An 18259-nucleotide genomic window follows, 5' to 3' on the forward strand; every position below is an offset into this window, starting at 1 on the left:
TTTGGCGTTTTGTTTTGGTTTTTTAATTATTTCTTTTCGGAAATAATTTTGCTGTGTACATTTCCATACACATAATCAAATTCTCTGTATTTTTCGATACACAAAGAGAAAAATCGTGTAGTTTCCTATACTTAACGAAATATATTTTGCCAAATTTGCAAGTACATACATTTTCAATTGTCTTTAACTATATATTTTTTTAATACTCATAAAAACGAGAGTGTATTATTCTATACACAGTGAAAATCTTTTCGATTTTCATTACCGAGAACATTTTTTACACTTTTTTTTAAATTTTCAAAAAAAAAAAAAACAGAGTTTCTTTATCTAGTTGGGTGTTGTATTTGTTAGCATACACTAACAGATAAAAGCATTGTCGTGCTGTTGTAATATAAATTTGAACAATTTCACTCAATTTTTATTGAGTTTCACCAATTTTAAGTTGGTTTACATTGAAACTTTAGATTTTGCGATCTTTTAAATTCGTTTTTTTCTCTTTGGCTGAATTTCTAAATTCACAATGCCACTAACTCCACTTGATTTCTTTATCAGAGCAACTGATGCTCTAGTAAAATTTTAAGCCAACTTTACTTCTTTTCGAAAGGAAGAGTTGGACATATATTCCCTTGATGTGCAGGCCGCTGAGGCAAGGGAATTGTGGAGTAAAGTGAAGGAAATGTTCGACCAATGTCTTACAAATCTCCAAATTTCTGAAGATGCTGAAAGAGAAGACATCACATCTGCAGAAAGTAAATATGACGTTGCGTATAAAGCATATGAAAACATCATAGCTTCAATAAATCGAAAATTGGACGAACTAAGAGCCTTACAGACAAATTCTAATCCTTCGTTGGTTCAAAGTTTGAATAGTACTCAGCAGTCTCAAGGTTCGAATTCACATGTATCACAAATAGATGTTCATGGTGTTAATGTGACCAGCACTTCTTGAGTTGATTCTCCCCCTCATGCAGAACTTTTATCTCTGTCTGGCGTTTCGAGGCATACAGGACCGTCAGTTGAAGTTTTCGCTTCAATTGACAATGTGATGCATAGTCTGAATGTACCACCATGTGATATAGATGTTTTCAACGGTGATTTCCTTTCCTGGCCTACCTTTAGAGATCTTTTCTCTGCGGTATACATCAACAACAGTCGACTTAGAAAAATTATTTTATTTAGTTAAGAAAACTAGTGGGGAAGCAAAAGACATAATTTCAAAGTATCCGCTGACACACAAAAGTTTTGCTTTAGCGTGGCAGGCCTTAAAAAAGATATATGAGAATGTCCGAATCTTGGTTAACAACTAACTGAAATTGCTCTTTGATCTTCCAGTTGTCGATAATGAGTCCAGTGCTGGTTTAAAAAAATCTACAACGAGCAATTAATGGATGTATTTCGGTTATGGCGATCTATGACGTTTCTACCGACGACTGGGATCCCATATTAGTCTTCATATGCATTCAAAGATTTCCTAAGCATACGGTCTCGCTTTGGGAACAGGCGGTCAAAGACAAGTCAGCTTTGTCTGATTAGAAGAATTTGGATCGTTTTCTTACGGAAAGGATCCAGACCCTAACTTGACTCCGAGACATTCGTGGTATTGACTCACCAAAAAAGGTTGAGAAAAAAGTGCGGACTCAATTACCAAAGTACGCATCTTCTGGGTCTTCTAGTGCTTCTTCATTTAAATCTTGCGATCTCTGTCCTAAATTTGTCCACCCATTGCGTTTTTGTCCGGAGTTCAAAAAATTATCCATAGAATGTCGTTTTTCAGTGCTCAAACGCTTCAATTGTTGTCTGAACTGTCTGACGGTTGGTCATGAAGTTAACAAATGTGTTAGTAAACACAATTGTGGAAAATGAATGAGCGACATCACATACTTTTACATCGTGAGATGTCAAATCACGCAAATTTTACACCAGAAGCGTCTCCGTCGCCATCAACTTCTAACCAATCCAACAATGCGAATCCAAATATTCCCTCGACTTCGTCAGGTATATCCCACACTGTAAATAGACAAGTGTATCATATTTCGCGAAACAAAAATGTTGTTTTGGGTACTGCAATGGTGAATCTGATTCACCAAGACATCACATACCCTGCTCGTGCCCTAATCGACCCAGCTTCTGAAGCGTCTTTTATCACTGAAGATTAGCAACATCGACCCATGCTACGATTTCTGCCGTTAATCAAAGCGTTTGCACTACATCTAGAAAATTGTGCTCATGATGTATAGGTTCTCCTATCGACTCATCAATTTTCTTTGAAATCCCAGCTCTAGTGGTTCCCGCTATTTCTGGTAATTTACCCTCTATTTCAATAGGTGGTGACATAATTTCCTATTTGCCAGATAGAAACTTCTGCGATTCTAGACCAGTTGAACTTCTACTAGGCGCCGATTTATATCCTAGAATCCTTTTACAGGGAATTCAATCAAACATCCTAGGTTCTTCAATGGCGCAAAGAACTGGCTGGATCATTACTGATCCCATTTCCAATTCTATCATTACGGTTTTAACAACCACGATCAACTCTCCGGATCTTAGCAAGATCTTAACAAGACTCATCTTCGATTTTGGGAATTGTAAGAACCTCCAAAACACGCTATTTTGTGTCTTTTGGATAAATTCTGTGAGGAAAACTAAAAAAAAAAAACGACTCGACGGGACTCAGAAGGCAGATATATTGTCACACTTCCCATCATACCTGAATTCGCAGACCAAGACTTCCAATTGGAATAGTCTTAACAATATTCTCTATGTTGGCCCAACTCTTCAGTTGGACCTAGTCCTTCTTATTCTAAGATGGAGACTTTTCCAATTTGTATTCAATTGCGACATAACGCAAATGTACAGGCAGATTCGGGTCGATTCTGCTCATACTCCTCTCCAACGTATTTTTTTTTCGGAATTCTCCCAACAAACCGGTTCAAGACTTTGAACTTCAAACGGTAACCTTCGGAGTAAACTGTGCTCCTTATCTTGCGATTCGGACTTTACTTCAGTTGACCGATTTTACAGAAAATTAATTTCCGCTAGCTGCACATATCCTTCGGAAGTGCATGTACGTAGATGACGTCTTGGCCGGCTATCACGATCTGGAGACAGCGCAAAAATCAAGAGACCAACTCATTGGTGCTTTTTCTTCCGCGAAGTTTGAACTTCGTAAATGGACAGCCAATAATCGAGAAATTTTAGATTGTCTTTCTTTAGATCACCTATACGATGCTAAGCTTCTCACTTTCGTGGAAGCTAGTAGTTCAAGACTACAGAGCATTCGCTGGAATGCACAGTTGGACCATTTCTAAGCTTCTCACTTTCGTGGAAGCTAGTAGTTCAAGACCGCATGGCATTCGCTGGAATGCACAGTTGTACCATTTCTATTTCAGTGTAAACCCGCTGAAACACCGGTCCACATATACTAAACGGGAAGTTTTGTCAACCATCGCCAAGCTCTTCGATCCAGTAGGATGGTTAAGACCAGTAATTGTTGTAGCAACAATCATCATGCAGCGTATTTGGCTAGACAACATTGGTTGGGACGATTCGCTTCCATCTTCGACAGAACGCGAATGGGAAAAATTTGTGTTTTCCTATCAGGGTGTTAATTCCATATCTATTCCTCGTTGGGTCAAATATTCACCTCTTTGCCATGTCGAACTTCATGTCTTTTCCGATGCCTCGGAAAAGGCATACCCGCTTCAAATGGGAAATTTTCACAAATTTGCTGACTTGCAAAACAAAAGTAGCTCTGCTTAAGTCCATTTCCCTATCTCGCTTAGAATTATGCGGTGCTGTATTAGCATCAGAACTTGTCAAGGGTATTTTGAGTGAAATTGACATATCTTTTAATAATATCTTTTGTTGGACCGATTCTACGATCATCCTTTCTTGGCTTCAAAAAACTCCATCTACATGGTCTACTTTCGTTGCCAATAGGGTATGTCGCATTCAAGAGAATGTTGCAGTAAAATTACCTCTTGCTGCGCTTGCTCAAATGGCATATTATTCAGAGGAATATTATCCATTTCTGGATAAAGAAGGGGTAATGAGATTGAATGGACGCCTATCGCAGTTTCCGACTCTATCCTATTCTGAACGGCATCCTATTCTCTTACCTTATAATAGTAAATTCGCAAGATTGTTGTTGGAACAAATTCATATAGATTCGCTCCATGGAGGAATCCAATTAATGCACCGTATGCTTCGCATGGAGTACTGGATTCCTCGCGCTACTTCACTGATTAAGTCAACCATAAGACATTGCAAATTGTGCGTCTTAGCAAAGAAACGTACTTGTACCCAAATTATGGCATCTCTGCCTCCAGAAAGAAGGGTTTTGGTTAGGCCTTTCACCTCTACAGGTATCGATTTCGCTGGCCCATTCGACATTAAATCCTTTACAGTTATATGTTGTAAAATTATAAAGGGGTATGTTTGTGTCTTCGTGTGCTTTTCTACGAAAGCATTTAGAGCCAGCCTCGGATTTATCTACCACTACCTTCCTGGCTGCATTTAATAGATTTATATCTCGTAGTGAATGTCCAAAGACTGTCATATCGGACAACGGCACTAACTTTGTTGGTGCATCTCGAGAAATAGAACGGGAATTTAAGCAAGCATTAAATGAAATTCGTGATAAACTCCGATCAAAGTTTTATCAATGAGATTTAACCCAGCTGGAGCTCCATATATGGTTGGACTTTGGGAAGCTGCGATTAAAAGCTTTAAAATTCATTTTAGAAAAATGGCTAAAAATTTCAAATATGCGTTTGAAGAATTTGCTACATTGCTCACAAGAATTGAGGCGTGCTTTAATTCTCGTCCGCTCTGTACCATGACTGATAGTCTTGACTCTACGGTAGCCCTTACAACTGGACATTCCTTATAGGATCTCCGATTCTCACTCCTCCGGAGCCCATAATAGATGAATCTCCATTGAACATCGTTAACCGGTATAGAAAATTAAAAGCGCTCTCACAATAATTCTGCCTTCGGTGAAAAGAAGAATATTTAAAGAGCCTCCATCATCGTTACAAGTGGAAATTTCCGCAACGCGATATTCAACCAGACGATTTACCTCCCACAGCGTGGAAATTAGATCGCGTTGTCCAAGTTTATCCGGGAATTGACGGTCACGTTCGCGTCGCTGATATTAAATCGGAAAACGGTATCGTAAGAAGACCTGTAGTTAAACTGGTCATTTTGACCGACGAAGATTAAAATGTTCACCACTCTCCCATGCCATCTCCACTTTTTTCACAGATGGAAAATTTGAGTCAGATGGCCGCTTCCCTTTCTTACTATGATGAGGACATCTCAATGTCGGATGAAGAGAGAGGTATTGAGAATGACATTATTCCTTTGGGCTCCCAGGACACCGATATACGCGGGGTCAGCAATGCTGCGACTCCTCTTCGGGAACCTGTAACGGCACTACCAGCCAACTCACCCGGCTCTACGGCCGATCAAACAGACTCCGCTTCGGGAGAATTGCACTGCAGAGCCTGCGCCAAATCAGGGATTTTCCACCCAACCGGCAGGAGCTATCCCTCAGTGGCCTTTCGATCACAGGCGCAGACACCGCTGCTCCTCTACAACTGCACAGTGGCCAGATCCATTCGACAACAGGGACCTAAATGTGTTTTATGCACACAGAGGCACGTCCTTCGGGAATGTGCCGAGTTTCTTAAATTGACCTGCGAAAAAAAGGATGCGATTTGTGGTACAGGAGAATTTCTGATCCAATTGTTTAGGCAGGTCACATACCCTCCGAAAATGTTTGAGTCCACATCGTTGTCAGAAGTGTAAAGGTGACCACCATACACTTCTTCACCTCGGCAAAAAGCCCCTATCCAAGGAAAAAGCCCCTATCCAAGGAAAAAGTCCCTCTCCAAAGGAAAAGTTCGACCTTCGGGTAAAAAAGATTTCACGTCTCGTCCATCCACCTCGTCGCATATACCCACTTCGAAAAAGTCTGTTCCAAAGAAGTGCTCTAAATCAAGTTTGTCCGCTCCTCCTTGTCCAGTCTCGTCCAAGCCGTCGAGCTTTGTTGTTCCGACTATACAGTGCATTCAGTCCATTGTTACGCTGGGACCGACAATAATGGTTAATATTATCCTTCCGGATAGAAAAGTACCAGTCAGAGCGCTGTTGGACCCCTGCGCTGGACATAGCCGCAACGCTGGCTAGTAAGCTTCAGCTCAATTCTCTAAACGTTGGCCAAGATCTTTATTGCCAACTTACTTTGCGAATCATTTCATGATTCATCCCAACTTCTGCGCGTTTCCGGCAGAAGTATGTCCTTGAGGCATGTGGTCACGCCATCTCAATTAGCCCCCGAATATTTCAAGGACCATTATGCCGGGATGCAATTGGCAGATCCGGAATTCCATAAGTCCGCTCACGTGGGGCTCATTCTTGGGCCTGATGTGTACCCGAAGGTAATAAAGTCACAGACTTATTCGAGTCCCGGGTACCCCTGGGCTCAATTAACCATTTTTGGTTGGGTGATATCGGGTCGTTGTCCACTGTAGGATAGCCAGAGATGATCAGCCAACATCAGTCTCTATTGTCAAGCTGATTTTTGGAGGCAATGTTCGTTTGTCTGGATGGTTATTCGACCATATATATATATATATATATATATATATATATATATATATATATATATATATATATATATATATATATATATATATGTATATATATATATATATACATATGTAATAAAAAAAGAATTTATTATGCTCCTCTTATTTATTATAATTATATTTCCAATCTTATTATAAGTTAAGAATTAACATCGCTAGATTTTCCAAGAGCGGCGGAAACTTTAACAAAAAAATAAAAATACAATTCTTTCTTCTTTTTCTTCAATTTGTCAAATACCATTTTATTCAACTTTAAACTTTCGTTCAAAGTTAGTGATGACAAATTGTAACGAGCAAATATGATCAATTCGCGCCTTTCTTGTGACATCTAGGCTTGCTCGCTACTTTTACACTTGCTTGTTATTCGGATTTTCGTCCAGCTAACATCATTGAGCAACACCCATTGTTAAAAAGGTAAATAATATTAGTTCTTCGACTAACATTCAATAAAACCGCCAATTATTATTATCAATAATTCTAATTAATTGTGTTTCATTTTTTCCTTTTATTTATTTTCGCTGCTTCGCAACAGTCATAGTAAAATCACAATGTTTCTGAAAACATAAAAATCACATAGCTTTAAACTTTTACTGCATTTTGTATCCTTTTTGTTTGAAATTCGGGAGAACTTTTTTGAGAAACCATTAATTTTATCATAGACTATATTATGTGAAAATAAAGGATCTGTGTGTTTATAATCGCCAACTATTAATTACTATTTTGTCAATAGGAAAAAATGAAATAACAGTGGTTAATAGCATACAACTAGCATCCGATTTAGATGAGTCGTATTGCTATTACAAAATCCATATTAGAACTAAAGAACAAACAAAATATAATAAAATGTGTCCATCGCACTTGCATTTGAATCGGATGTCGATAGATTTCGAACCCATCCAGCCTTCGCTTATAATGTCGGTAGATTTCGGACCCATCCAACATTCGCTTACATTGTCGGTAGATTTCGGACACGTCTGACGGCCTAGGCCATCGCTGTGTAAATGTAAGTAGATATTGTATACAGGCTTTGGATGAGTCGCACCTTCGTTGTCAGTGGTCTCAGTTGGGAGATGTATGTGCAAAAAAATCCGCTGGGACTTTAGATAATTTGACCAGTTTTTTTATTCATTTTCAAGTTATTTTTATGTAAGCTTGCCTTTAAACAAAGGCACAATCGCTCAATATTGAAGGTACTGTAGCACTTTTTACATTACAAATTTTTAATAAAACATTTTTGCAAATATTTTTCTACTTATTTTTTCAGAGCTTTAAGAGAAATGAATTTGCTGAAGAGAGATGTCCATGCATCGTTTAACTTGAATTCTAGTTATGAAAATAGCTGCTTTGATATAACTACCGCTTTATCTGAAAAGCAATTTAAGGAACAACATATGCCAACAACGCCTTCTTCAAATGTACTTCAATTTGGCAAGTCACATTTGCACAAAGACAAAATCGAGAAGACCATTGATTCTGTTTCTACTCCATCGAGAGGGGATGTTTTTAAGAATCCATTTAAATGTGCTTTGTCGCCCATAGGAAATTGGGACTCCCCGAATCAAAAACGGCGAGAAAATTCTGTCGAATCTATATCCTTCGATGTCGCTTCGAGTTATAAAAATGACCTTCATCCATCCTTAGCCGAAAATGTAGTGTCATTACAAAAGAAAAGTTCAAATAACAAACTTCAGCTGGGGTCACCTTTATCATTGGTGTTACAAAACAAAAATGTTAATCGAGCGCTCAAAAATGTGTGCTTTGACAGTAATATTGTAACACGAGGAAGTAGAAACTCACCATCTATAAGTTCCCAAATAATGAACAAAGGAATTACCTTGCAACCAGGAAAATGGAGAAAATCTTTGAATACATGGCGTCGAACGCAGTCATTGCCTTCAGGTTAGTATAATATATAACGGTTAAAAAGACGAATAACGTTCTGCTTTGCCTCGGCAATTTTTTTTTTTGATTACAATTTTACGGGTTTACCTTCGTTTCATTTATTTACTATAAAATTTCGGAAAAACTCGAAATTTAGCATAATTTGATTTTGTTAGATGTAAGTTGGAAAATTCGTTCTGAAATTTACAAATTGCGTAATTTTGATTGAAGAAGTTAATTAGATTAATATTTGATGGTTCTGTGCTGGATCAATACCACAAACTGATGTTAGGTAAATACAGGGTGAGATAAAAAAACTGCAACCAAATTCAGACTGCTATAATTTCTAAGCCACTCGTCCGACAGCGGTTTTCCAGTGACAGCTCATTATGGTGAGAATTTTCCAGAACAAAGTTATTTGTGATAGTGTGCTTTCTTTATATTTGGCTAAAAAAACACAAGTGGATATCGTTAGAGCACTCCAGCATTTTAATGTGAATAAATCTTTTGTGTCTCGTACCACCGCTCGTTACCGTGATACTGGTAGCGTAGCCCGACGAAATGGTTCGAAAAGTAAAGAAGGTACTTGACCGAAACCCACGTCGCAGCGGCCGAAAAATGGCTCGTGAACGTATATACATATCGCAATATTCCATTCGGTAAATATTGAAAAATCAAAATAGCTAAAAAGTTGCTTCGCTTGGCCGGAAGTGGTGAACTGCCGAATTTAGTTTTCTCCGATGAGAAAACATTCGTTGTCCCCGCTTCGCCGGGAATGGGTCAAAATACCGCAAAGCAACACTTGGGCAGCGTGTGACGGTTTTATTGGCCGTTTGAAGGCCATAATTCGTGCCAAAGGTGACCATTTCTAACAAATCTAAACTTATTCAATAAAAAAGCTGTAAGTTCGGCCGACACGAACTTTGAATACCCTCCACCATTTGGTACAAATTTGGCAATTTTCAAAAAAAAAAAACTCCGTTAAAAATTCTGTTAAGGTCTATACGACGACGAGTTTTGTCACAAGCTCTTACAATATTCAAATGCGAAACTTGAAAAAAATCTGTTTATAATGTAGCTAAATTCATAAAAATACCGAAGGGAGGTACCATGGGGGTTATAAAACGTGGACCTGTACAGACAATTTTCTGTTATAGGCTGTATTATCCATTACGAACTTCAAATGCGAAATTTGAAATAATTCAGGTAAATAATGTCGCTAAAATCATCTAAATACCTAATATCGGTGGTACCGTTATATGGTACCACAGACAATTTTCTGTCATAGGTTGTAGTATTCATTAGGAATTTCAAATAATAAATTTGAAATAGTTCCGGTAAATAATGTCTGTAAAGTCATCAAAATACCTAATATCGGGAGGTTCCGTTATATGGGGGCTATACGAAGACGTGGACCTACATGGCTCATTTTCTGTTTTAGGGTGTAGTATCCATTACGAACTTAAAATTCCAAATTTGAAACAATTCCTGTAAATAATGTCTCTAAAATCATTAAAAAATACCGAATATTGGGGGTACCGTTATATGGGGGCTATATGAAGACGTGGACCTACATGGCCCATTTTCTGTCTTTAGCCGTAGTATCTATTACGAACTTTAAGTACCAACTTTGAAACAATTCCAGTAAGTAATGTCGCTAAAATCATCAAAATACCTCATATCGGGAAGTACCGTTATATGGGGGCTATACGAAGACGTGGATCTGCATGGCACATTTTCAATACCAAAAATCCTGCAGACATAATACACATTTGAGTAAAATTGTATCAACCTACTTTATTTCGTTCGGAAGCTAGAGTGATTTCCACAGACGGACGGACATTGCTAAATCGACATAGAATTTTATGCTGATCAAGAATATATATACTTCGAGGTGTTAAAAACGGAATGACAAACTTAATGTACCCTCCATACTATGATGGAGGGTATACAAATGTAAAAATTATGGCGTTTGACTTTGTTGCAGTTTTTTTATCTCACCCTGTATAGTCGGCCCCACCCGACTTTTGACTTTTCCTTACTGGGTACCATAAACCTCCGTTATTTTTTGATATACCCCTCTGTGCGTTGGCAGAGACACACCCGAATCAAACTAGGGGTTGTTGTTGGGTGCCAATGTCGATCAAGTACATTATTATCAAACACGGATGGTTGTCCACAGCCAGTTGGAGTGATTGTTTCCTGTGTTGGAGCAGGAATCTAGTTTGGGATGGCAAATTTTTGATGTATAATAGAAACCCGATCGTTGTATTTATTTGTTTGCGAAAATTACCTGAGATCACTCACGCCTAGCCTACTGCAAAAAGCGCGGTATAAACAGAAAAATGTTAAGTGTTTTGGAAACTTCCAATATGAACACATGTTAAATTTTGTTTTGATCTGGCAAAAGATGCATCCGCAATTTTGTTTACAATATATTTACATAAAAAAAATTTTATCGGGACAAGATATTCATAATAATATGGTGAATGTGTTAGTTGAAAGTGCTTCTTTATATGCAACAGTGAAAAATTGGTTTGCTGAATTTAAACGTGGTCGTACAAGCATTGAAGATGAACCACGTAGTGGACGTCCAAAAACAGCAACTAAAACAGAAATTGTAGCCAAAGTGCATGATTTGGTATTAAACGATCGACGAGAAAAACGTCATGGCTTACAACACAAAAAAATAATTTTTCATCATGACAACGCACCAGTGCACAAGAGTGGTTTAACAATGGCTAAAATTGACGAATTAAAGTACGAGTTGCTTGACCGCCCACCTTATTCTCCTTATTTAGATACCAGTGGCTTTTATCTAAAAAAAATCCTTGCTTGCAAGCGTTTTACCTCAAATGAAGATGCAATTACAATTGTGAACCACTATTTTGAAGACCTTCAGGAAAACTATTTTAATCAAGGGATAGAATTGCTAGACTAAGTGTATTGAAGTTTCAGGAGATTATATTAAAAAATAAAAATATTTTTGAAAAACTAACTATTCTCTTTCATTGATAGGCTAAGAATTTTCCGAACCGCCCTCGTATTCTGAAAAATGTTGACTCTGCCTCTCGTTGTCTAGTAATCCTGTCTGCATTCTTTGTGTAACAACATAAATTGCATGTTTGTCTTCTGTTCCTAAATGGTACACCGAATAGTTATTTAGAATCGTCTTTTTTCTGGTCAAGATTCTGTAACATTTAAACGAACGCCTCAGTTATTTTCATATATTTTGTTCGACTGGTATCAGATTTATGCGGAATCAAAAACGATCAAATTCGGTTCAGTAGTTACTGAGGAATTTAAAGTTCAACTTTGTTTTAATACTTTTCATCAATTAATGAGTGTGTTTGTTTGTGTTTTATATCCTCCTACTTATTAGAAAAAGTCAAACTATAGGGAGTCCCAATTAGGACGCAATTTTTAAATTTGGAGCTATTCAAAGTGCCATTGTTTAAAATTTGGATTCCACAAATGAACAACGCATTCTCATTGTGAATGGAGAGACAACACGAAAATGCACCCTCAAAATTTCACTATATATGGTGTTGTTTTTGCGCTTGAGGAATTATTGGACTTTTTTACAAAAATGAGGTCAAGGGCAAACAGTCAATATTGTTTTATGTCGTCATAAGATAACCATTCAGTCCTTTGAAACAATTCAATTCCTGCATCAGTCATTTCCCGTTTTGGAGACCAGAATTGGACGCCTGGATCGTGCGATTTAACAACATTAGATTTTTTTCTTTCAGTTTTTTTAAGCGAATAAGCCGACGACTATTCAAACCTTAAAAGGTTTGCAGCATTCATACAAAATGATCATTGTACATTTCATTGAAAGATCGCGTGTGTGCCATCAAAACAGTGTATTTCAACTGCACGTTAGTACTGGAACTGAATTCTATTTTTGTTGACTTCAACGGAACAAAATTTAATTTTTGTTTGTGTATTTTGTATTTTTTTTTTTTTTGTATTATTATTTTTTATATTACAGACCCCGACATAAGGTTATATTCGGTATTTTTATGATTTTAACAGAATTTTTATTGCATTTTAATTTTTTGGAAATTGCCAAATTTGTACCAAATGGTGGAGAGTATTAAAAGTTCGGCCCGGCTGAACTTACAGTTTTTTAACTGCTTTTTTTTATATCGCCTCTTCGTGAATATTTTCAATATTGGAGACCTGATTTATATTATTTTGTTGTACCCATTGTACACACATTTTAAAATGTGATCAGGGGTTTTACAGTGTCACAAAGGTCCTCGCTCAATTAACACTTATAATTTTTTCTCATTCCGTCGCTGAGTAGACATCAACATAGCATCGCTAACTCTCATTCACATTTTGGCCTTGTTTTCGCTAAATCGAGTAAAAATATTGTTCGTAATATAATGTGCTCAATGTAAAATTTGTAGAAGTTCGTTATTCCCGAGTTAATGAGTTCTAATCGGAAAACTATAATATATATATATATATATATATATATATATATATATATATATATATATATATATATATATATATATATATATATATATATATGAGAGTTAAAAACCTAAATAATAAATCACATATATTAAAAAAAATATACATCATATATACTTAAAATAGTCAAAACCCTCGAAATTGGAAAATCGGGAGGTACTTTTATATGGGCGCTTCTCCGAAACATTGACATTGAAAAATTTCCGCGAACAGGTCTTTTACCCCTTTAGAAGCTAAGATGCCAAATAAGGGTAAAATCAATTGAAAATGTGACTAAGACCCTGGAAATAGCTGAAATCAGCGGACACCTTCATATAAGGGATACATCAAAGCGTGGTCCAATACTTATTATTATTTGAAAGAATGTGTTGTTCTTTCTAAAATCTTAAATTAACAACATTTGAGGAATTTGAAAGGAGCTATATCATTTGAGGGGGGCTATATCACAATGTAGACCGACCTGTTACATATTTTGTACAAATGATACTTCATGTAACCTCTAGGACTGTATCAAATTTAAAACACTATCGTAATTTTTGTATTTTGAATATAGAGCAAAATATTTGAGGTTCCTTGTGTATGGTTAAGCCATATAAAATGGACCCTATAAACGTATGACCCGAAAATCGCCTTTTTGGATTTTTATCTACCAACCGAACAATTTCCCAAGTGTAGTTTCCCGCAGTGTAATTACTGACGATAGCGCATTCTTCCCGTATAACGTATAACGTTCGGAAGAATTTTCCGAGGATATGAATCCTTACTAAATTTTCAATTCGCTCCACTATTTTGTAAAGTCCGCATATTACAGTGCTTCTTCATATTCGGTGTTTCACTGATTGCAGTCCCAATGAATTTGGCATTTTGAGTTCTCATTGAATGGATTATTTCCATATCTATCAATTTTTTTTGGAGGTTTGGACCTCAGAATCGATAGTAATTTCTAAATTAAAATCCTGGCAATATGACTTTAATTTAACTATCATAAATAAAACAAGTAAAAAAGCAGTAAGTTCGGCCGGGCCGAACTTTGAATACCCTCCACCATTTGGAACTAATTAGAAAAATTTCAAAAAAATAACATCCATTAAAAATTCTTTTAAAATCTTTAAAATATCTAATATAGGAAGGTGCCGATATATGGGGGGATATACGATATTGTGGACCTATAAAGACTGTCTGCCTGTAAAGTACTTACAAGGAACTCCTTGTGTAGATTTTCTGATAATTCCATTCCATATAGGGGAGTACCGTTATATGGGGGATGTACGATATTGTGGACCTATATAGACAATTCCGTTTCAGGGGTAAAGTGCTCACAAAGAACTTCGTGTGTGGATTTTCAGACAATACGATTGGAAAATGTGGCTCAAATCATCAAAGTACCGAATATCGCGGGGTACCGTTATATGGCAGCTATACGTTATCGTTAACCTATATGGAGAATTCTCTGTCGGGGGGTAAAGTGCTCACAAAGAACCCCTTGTGACCATTCCGTTGAAAAATATGGCTAAAAACCTCAAAATACCGAATATCGGGGTACCGTTATATGAGGGCTATACAATATCGTTGACCTATATAGATAATTCTCTGCTGAGGTATAAAGTACCCACACGGAACTCCTTTTGATTTTGAGACAATTTCTATGAAAAATGTGGGTAAAATCTTAAAAATACCGAATACCGTGGGGGTACCGTTATATGGGGGCTAAACGATATTGTGGACCTATTAAGATAATTCTCTTCCGAGGTATAAAGTACCCACAAGGAACTCCTTGTGTGAATTTTCAGACAATTCCGTTGAAAAATGTAGGTAAAATCATCAAAATACCGAATATCGGAGGGGTACCGTTATATGGGGGATATACGATATCGTGGACCTGTATAGACAATTCTCTCTCAGGGGTAAAGTACTCACAAGAAACTACTTGTGTGGATTTTAAGAAAATTCCATTGAAAAATGTGGTTAACATCATCAAAATACGAATATTGGGGGTACAGTTATATGGGGGATATACGATATCGTGGACCTATATAGACAATTGTTTTTGAGGGGGTATAAAGTACCCACAAGGAACTCCTTTTGTGGAATTTCAGACAATTCCATTAAAAAATGTGGCTAAAATCATCAAAATACCGAATACCGTGGGGGTACCGTTATATGGGGGATGTACGACATCGTGGACCTGTATAGACAATTCTCTCTCAGGGGGTAAAATGCTCACAAGGGACTCCTTTTGTGGAATTTCAGACAATTCCATTGAAAAATGTGGCTAAAATCATCAAAATGCCGAATACCGGGGGGTACCGTTATATGGAGGCTATACGATATTGTGGACCAATATAGATATTTCTCTGCCGAGGTATAAAGTACCCACAAGGAACTACTTGTGTGGATTTTCAGACAATTCTATTGAAAAATGTGGCTAGCATTATCAAAATACCGAATATCGGGGGTACCGTTATATGGAGGCTATACGATATCGTGGACCGATATAGCCCATCTTCGAACTTGACCTGCCTGCAGACAAAAGAGAGATCTGTGCAAAATTTTAGCTTCCTATCTTAATTCGTTTAGACTGTAGCGTGATTACAACAGACGGACAGACGGACGGACAGGGCTAAATCGTCTTAGAATTTTACGCTGATCAAGAATATATATACTTTGTTGGGTCTAAAATGATTATTTCGATGAGTTACAAACGGAATGACGAACTTAATATACCCTCCATACTTTTTTTAGTGGAGGGTATAAAAAATAAAAAATCACAACAAAAGTCCACTTTATGATTTATTTTCTATTTCCTAGTACCCCTTTATATTTCCTAGTACCCCTTTATATCATCGTATTTCATGAATTTTTTAAACCTCAATTATCAGTATTATAAAGGTCTTAGCAAAAATTTCCAAATCAAAAGTGATTTTAAATTCGCAACATTTTGAAAATCATGTTGTAAGGTGTTTATGTCAATTTAACTATATCCGTCTGTGTATGCGGCCGTTCGTTGAAGTCGCAATGAAGGCGAAATATTTAGGTTAATCTTTGGTTCGTTTAGGTATAATAATACCACTAAAAAATCGCCCTTTTGCATGTTTTTTTTATAATTTCTACCGAATTATCTGTAATTTGACATTTAAAGTTTTCGGTATTGTGAAATCAATACCGGCAATAACGGTACGTTGAGATTTTAAATGTTTTGATGCTTTGAAAAGTATTTTTTAATAAAAATATAAAATTTTGGTATGCCAACCATATAACGGCATGTATAGAAAATATGCAAAATTACTCAACTTTTTCGGTTTTTTCAATAAGAATTTTAAATTCCAAAAGGCATTTTGAAACAATTCTACACAAAATTCCATATTATAATAGAACAGTCAATTTTTTCAGTTCCGCAATTTTTTTAAAAAAAATACAAATAACCAAAAGAAAATTTGAGTCAAATCGGCCCAGCAGTTCTCAACTGACGTGTTACTACTTTTTTTAAATTGTATAGGTATTTATAAATTTAAAGAAGTAGGTGTGGCCAGTTCCTCTGACCCCAAACAGATGCCTAGGGTGAGAATCAAGATTACGTCGTATACTAACTGTGAAAGAGATATCTTCATGATTTTGGCAACTATTAGGATTTTAGATAAATCGGCGTGGTCACTTTTTATTTGCATAAAAACCTAATCGGGGTAGGACGAACATTTAAAAAAATATCCAAATACTTTCAGCCGGTCTCAACTGATTCAAATACCAACGAACAACAATTGGTTTATACATAGTTTAAAAAGTAGGCGTGGTCAGATCCTCAGCCCACAAATAAATACTTAGGATTGGAGGCAAAGTCAACAGTATGTCGCGCAATAATTTAAATAAAAATAAAAAACCGATATCTTCATTATTTTGGCAAATATAACGATTTTAGATAAATGAAAGTAGTGGGCGTAAAAGTAGGCGTGGTCAATATATTGTTTTCTTTAGAAACCTAACTTGGGTTATGACGAACGTTTGTAAAAAATATAATGCAAATCGGTCCAGTCATTCTCAACTGATTCCATTACCAACGAACAACAATTGATTTATATATATATATATATATATATATATATATATATATATATATATATATATATATATATATATATATACAGGGTTGCCCATATTCGACGGACCCATGACTCTTTGGGCCCATTCCAATCGACGAGGCTTGTCCGCAGGCAACATTCTTTGCGTCAAATGAATTTTGTACGGGAACAAATGCAAATCAATGCGAATAATCCGTTGTAAAGTGGATCGAGCCATGCCCAACTGCTGAGAACGGTGTTTTTGGGATGTTCTTGGGGACCTCTCAACACTGGCTCGTACGGCACCGATATTCTCGGCCGATCGCCTTGGTCGACTTTTATATGGCCTCTTCAGATTAGAAAGAGCCTTGGCAGTCGAAAATTTTTCATATAAACGCTTAATGGTGTTCTTAGAAGGCGCACTTCTCTCACTTTTATGGTAAAAATCTGCTTGGACTGACGCTTCAAACGCGGTATGTCATTAAGCGATGTGACATCTCTGTCAAAAGTTATGGCGTTGCCAGATGGGTCCGTCGTGTCACATCGTTTAATGACATACCGCTAATTAGAAATTTTTCAAAAAAATAAAATCCATTAAAAATTCTTTTAAAATCTTTAAAATATCTAATATAGGAAGGTGCCGATATATGGGGGGATATACGATATTGTGGACCTATAAAGACTGTCTGCCTGTAAAGTACTTACAAGGAACTCCTTGTGTAGATTTTCTGATAATTCCATTGGGAAAAGTGGCTAAAATCATCAAAATACCGAATATAGGGGAGTACCATTATATGGGGGATATACGATATTGTGGACCTATATAGGCAATTCCGTTTCAGGGGTAAAGTGCTCACAAAGAACTCCGTGTGTGGATTTTCAGACAATACGATTGGAAAATGTGGCTCAAATCATCAAAATACCGAATATCGCGGGGTACCGTTATATGGCAGCTATACGTTATCGTTAACCTATATGGAGTTAACATATGTGAAAAATATGGCTAAAAACCTCAAAATACCGAATATCGGGGGTACCGTTATATGAGGGCTATACAATATCGTGGACCTATATAGATAATTCTCTGCTGAGGTATAAAGTACCCACAAGGAACTCCTTGTGTGGATTTTCAGACAATTTCGATGAAAAATGTGGGTAAAATCATAAAAATACCGAAAATCGGGG

The 18259-nt window shown here is 36.7% G+C and overlaps 1 protein-coding gene across 2 annotated transcripts in view; it reads left to right on the plus strand.

The window, feature by feature from the left end:
- LOC101895394 (serine/threonine-protein kinase haspin homolog) overlaps positions 1-18259 on the plus strand; it is a 147791-nt gene that overhangs the window by 97972 nt on the left and 31560 nt on the right. For both annotated transcript variants that reach the window (XM_059128045.1, XM_059128046.1), the window contains exon 2: positions 7918-8552. In XM_059128045.1, coding sequence (XP_058984028.1) covers positions 7918-8552 — 635 coding nt within the window. The remainder of the gene's footprint in view (positions 1-7917; positions 8553-18259) is intronic.

This window comes from Musca domestica, unplaced genomic scaffold (genome assembly GCF_030504385.1).
Source record: "Musca domestica strain aabys unplaced genomic scaffold, Musca_domestica.polishedcontigs.V.1.1 5, whole genome shotgun sequence".
Classification (NCBI taxonomy): Eukaryota; Metazoa; Arthropoda; class Insecta; order Diptera; family Muscidae; genus Musca; species Musca domestica.